This window comes from Sinocyclocheilus rhinocerous, unplaced genomic scaffold (genome assembly GCF_001515625.1).
Source record: "Sinocyclocheilus rhinocerous isolate Xijiao unplaced genomic scaffold, SAMN03320098_v1.1 scaffold451, whole genome shotgun sequence".
Classification (NCBI taxonomy): domain Eukaryota; kingdom Metazoa; phylum Chordata; class Actinopteri; order Cypriniformes; family Cyprinidae; genus Sinocyclocheilus; species Sinocyclocheilus rhinocerous.
Genome location: NW_015657491.1, coordinates 1,059,806 through 1,062,873, shown reverse-complemented (window position 1 = coordinate 1,062,873; position 3,068 = coordinate 1,059,806). Strand labels below are relative to the sequence as shown.

Sequence of the window (3,068 nt, the reverse complement as noted above, 5' to 3'; positions counted from 1 at the left end):
AGCGGATCTCAGACTTCTGGAGGGGATGTAGATTCGTAATAGTGTGTGGAAGTAGGCGGGTGCTGAGCATGTGGCTGTTCTATATACAAGCATCAATGTCTTTAAAATTGATGCGAGCCGCAGCCAGTGCAAGGAGATAAAGAGAGGTGTAACGTGGGCTCTTTTGGGCTCGTTGAAGACCAGTCATGCCGCTGCATTCTGAATCATTTGTAGAGGTTTGATTGTGCTTGATGGAAGTCCAGCCAGAAGAGCATTGCAGTAGTTCAGCCTAGATATGACAAGGGCCTGGACAAGAAGTTGTGCAGCATGCTCCGTTAGAAAGGGCCTGACCTTTCTGATGTTGTGCAATGCAAACCTGCATGAACGAGCAGCTTTTGCAATGTCTTTGAAAGTCAGCTAGCCATCAAAAATTACACCAAGATTTCTGACCGAAATTAATGGGGTAATTGTTGATGAACTCAGCTGGAAGGTGTCTTTGAAAGTCAGCTAGCCATCAAAAATTACACCAAGATTTCTGACCGAAATTAATGGGGTAATTGTTGATGAACTTAGCTGGAAGGTGAAATCATGATGTAGAGTCGGAGTGGCAGGGAAGACAAGAAGCTCAGTCTTTGCCCGAGCTGTAGGTGATGTTCCTTCATCCATGCCGAGATGTCCACCAGGCAGCCTGAGATTCGTGCAGCTACCGTTGGATCATCTGGTTGAAATGAAAGATAGAGCTGTGTCTTCAGCATAGCAATGGTAGGAGAAGCCATGTGCCTGTATTATGGGTCCCAGTGTTGTAGTGTATATGGAGAAGAAGAGGGGTCCGAGAACTGATCCCTGAGGAACCCCAGTGACCAGGTGATTTGCTTTGGATACATCCCCTCCCCAGGCCACCCTGAAAGACCTACCAGTGAGATAGGATTCAAACCAGCAAAGTGGAATCCCTGTGATGCCCAGTGACGAGAGGGTGGACAGAAGAATCTGATGATTCACAGTATCAAAGGTGGCAGATAGATCCAGCATAATGAGAACTGATGATTTGGAATCAACTTTCGCAATCCGCAAGGCTTGAGGTTTTCTGTCAATAGTCTAGTGACATATAAAGTCACTTTCAAACCAAGAAGCAATGAATCTGCATGACCACATGAATGGCCATTTCTCATGAGGGCGAATGATTTCCCCTGCAGGTTTTGCATCGCGTTCAAGTTTGTCACATTAATTTAGAGTTGTTTGGTTTGAAAGTGACTTCATACATCACTGCAGGCTAAATTCAGTCATTTCAATTGGAATCCATGATCTGAATATTCGCAAATTATTTCCCCAAGCAGGTTTCGCAACAGGTTCAAGTTGGTCACTCGGATTCGCCTCTGCTTGGAAGTGACTTCATACATCACTGCGGGTGAAATCCAGTCTTTTCAGTAGGAATCCATGTGACTGGGAATTTTGCGTGAGGACAAACGATTTCCCCATGTAGCTATTTCGCAATGAGCTCAAGTTGGTCATGCAGATTTGGTGCTTTGTTTGAAAACGCTTCATACGTCGGTACATGATAGAAAACAGACATTCACCCTTTTTGCTCATGAATTTTTGCAAATGTCACCTTATCTTAAGTAACAGAGCAATTAAGCTTTTATTTACTGAAAACGTTGTGACAGAATTTTCCATGTTTTTCGTCAAAACTATCACTTTAACAACAATATAGTTAAATATATTCAAACTGTATTTTTGTCCTGGATGACCTCCGAAGGTGACCTGAACTTTTTTTTTTAGAGAAACACTTAGTATCCATGACATGCTACAACACTCCCACAGTAATGTTAACATAAGAAGAAGCTGTTGAAATGAGATGTTTATGTTTAGTGGTAAAGAGATCAAACCCCCTATCTACTTTCTGTTACCTGTCTGCGCAGCGGGATGCTCTTGGCCAGCTTGTGGACAGCCAGCTGGCTGTTGAAGTCGCTTTTCTTGGCCGAGCTGTGCATTTTGGCCAGCACGGCGGTCACCACCATCACACAGACGAGGAAGAAGCCCACGCAGTAGATCAGCACCTCCAAATAGGTCTGGTTTGGCAGTTGAGTTGGGGGAACGGCTGGATTATGAAAGAAGGGAGCAATGCAAGGTGGCAGAAGGGAAGGGAGTGAGCTTGCTGAATGCTGAAGGGATGATGATGATGTGTTTATTTACCTTTGTGTGCTAAAAATAAGAAATGCAGTCTATACAGGTGCAAACAGAGCAAATTATTCTGTACCAGCAGAGCTTGAATCTTTGACAATCACTGCAACTGACCCTTCGCTAAGTCCAGCCTTAATTACTGAGAAATCCTACATCAGCCTGCCATATTATAGGACAAGCTTTTGCTCTTTCCAAGCTTTTAGAAACCATAAAATATGCTTATGCTAAAATATAAAAAAAGATTTATAAAACATTGATGCTGTGTCTTGATGCTGTGGATTAAACTATTCGAAAACCCTCATTCCCAAATAAACATGTATATATCAGTAAAAACACCTACATTTGCTTTTACTGATTATACATCAGTAAAAACACCTACATTAATCTTAGTAACTAAATTCATGTAATAATTATGCAAGTCCATTTCCAATAATTGTGTAATTATAAAAGTAATTTTTTTGTGACTTTTTATCTCACAATTCACAAATTATTTCTTACAATTCTGAGTTTAAATCTTGCAATTTCGACTTTCAAGAAGCAAGTTTTTTTTGTGACTTTTTTGCACAATTTCAATTTTATGGGACAATTCTTACTATTCTGGCAAATTAGGAGTTTATTGAGACAAAATTTGTAGTTAATAGTTAGTTAATAGCGAGCATTGAACTTTAAAATAAAAAGTATTATTTTTTTTTTATTATTTAATATGTATTTATTGCATGTTTGTTAAAAATAGCAAACATAGGTGGGATGGGAGCTTAACAAAAGGTCAGTTGGAGAGGATACTTTGAACAGTAACCTTAATGACCAGCCTGTCTAAGAGGTATGAAGATATACTAGTATCTGCTGGTTCAGAAGATTGAAGTATATCATATTAGGAGCAGGAGGGCTCTTTTTTTCTAGGCGTTTTTTTT

At 40.3% G+C, this 3,068-nt stretch overlaps 1 protein-coding gene across 3 annotated transcripts in view; it reads right to left on the bottom strand.

Moving 5' to 3' along the window:
* The window catches only part of LOC107721100 (fibroblast growth factor receptor 1-A-like), a 96,406-nt gene that overhangs the window by 12,184 nt on the left and 81,154 nt on the right, over positions 1–3,068 (bottom strand). For 2 of the 3 annotated variants that reach the window (XM_016528962.1, XM_016528964.1), the window contains one exon: positions 1,878–2,074. In XM_016528962.1, coding sequence (XP_016384448.1) covers positions 1,878–2,074 — 197 coding nt within the window. The remainder of the gene's footprint in view (positions 1–1,877; positions 2,075–3,068) is intronic. The other variant, XM_016528963.1, reaches the window with a different exon arrangement.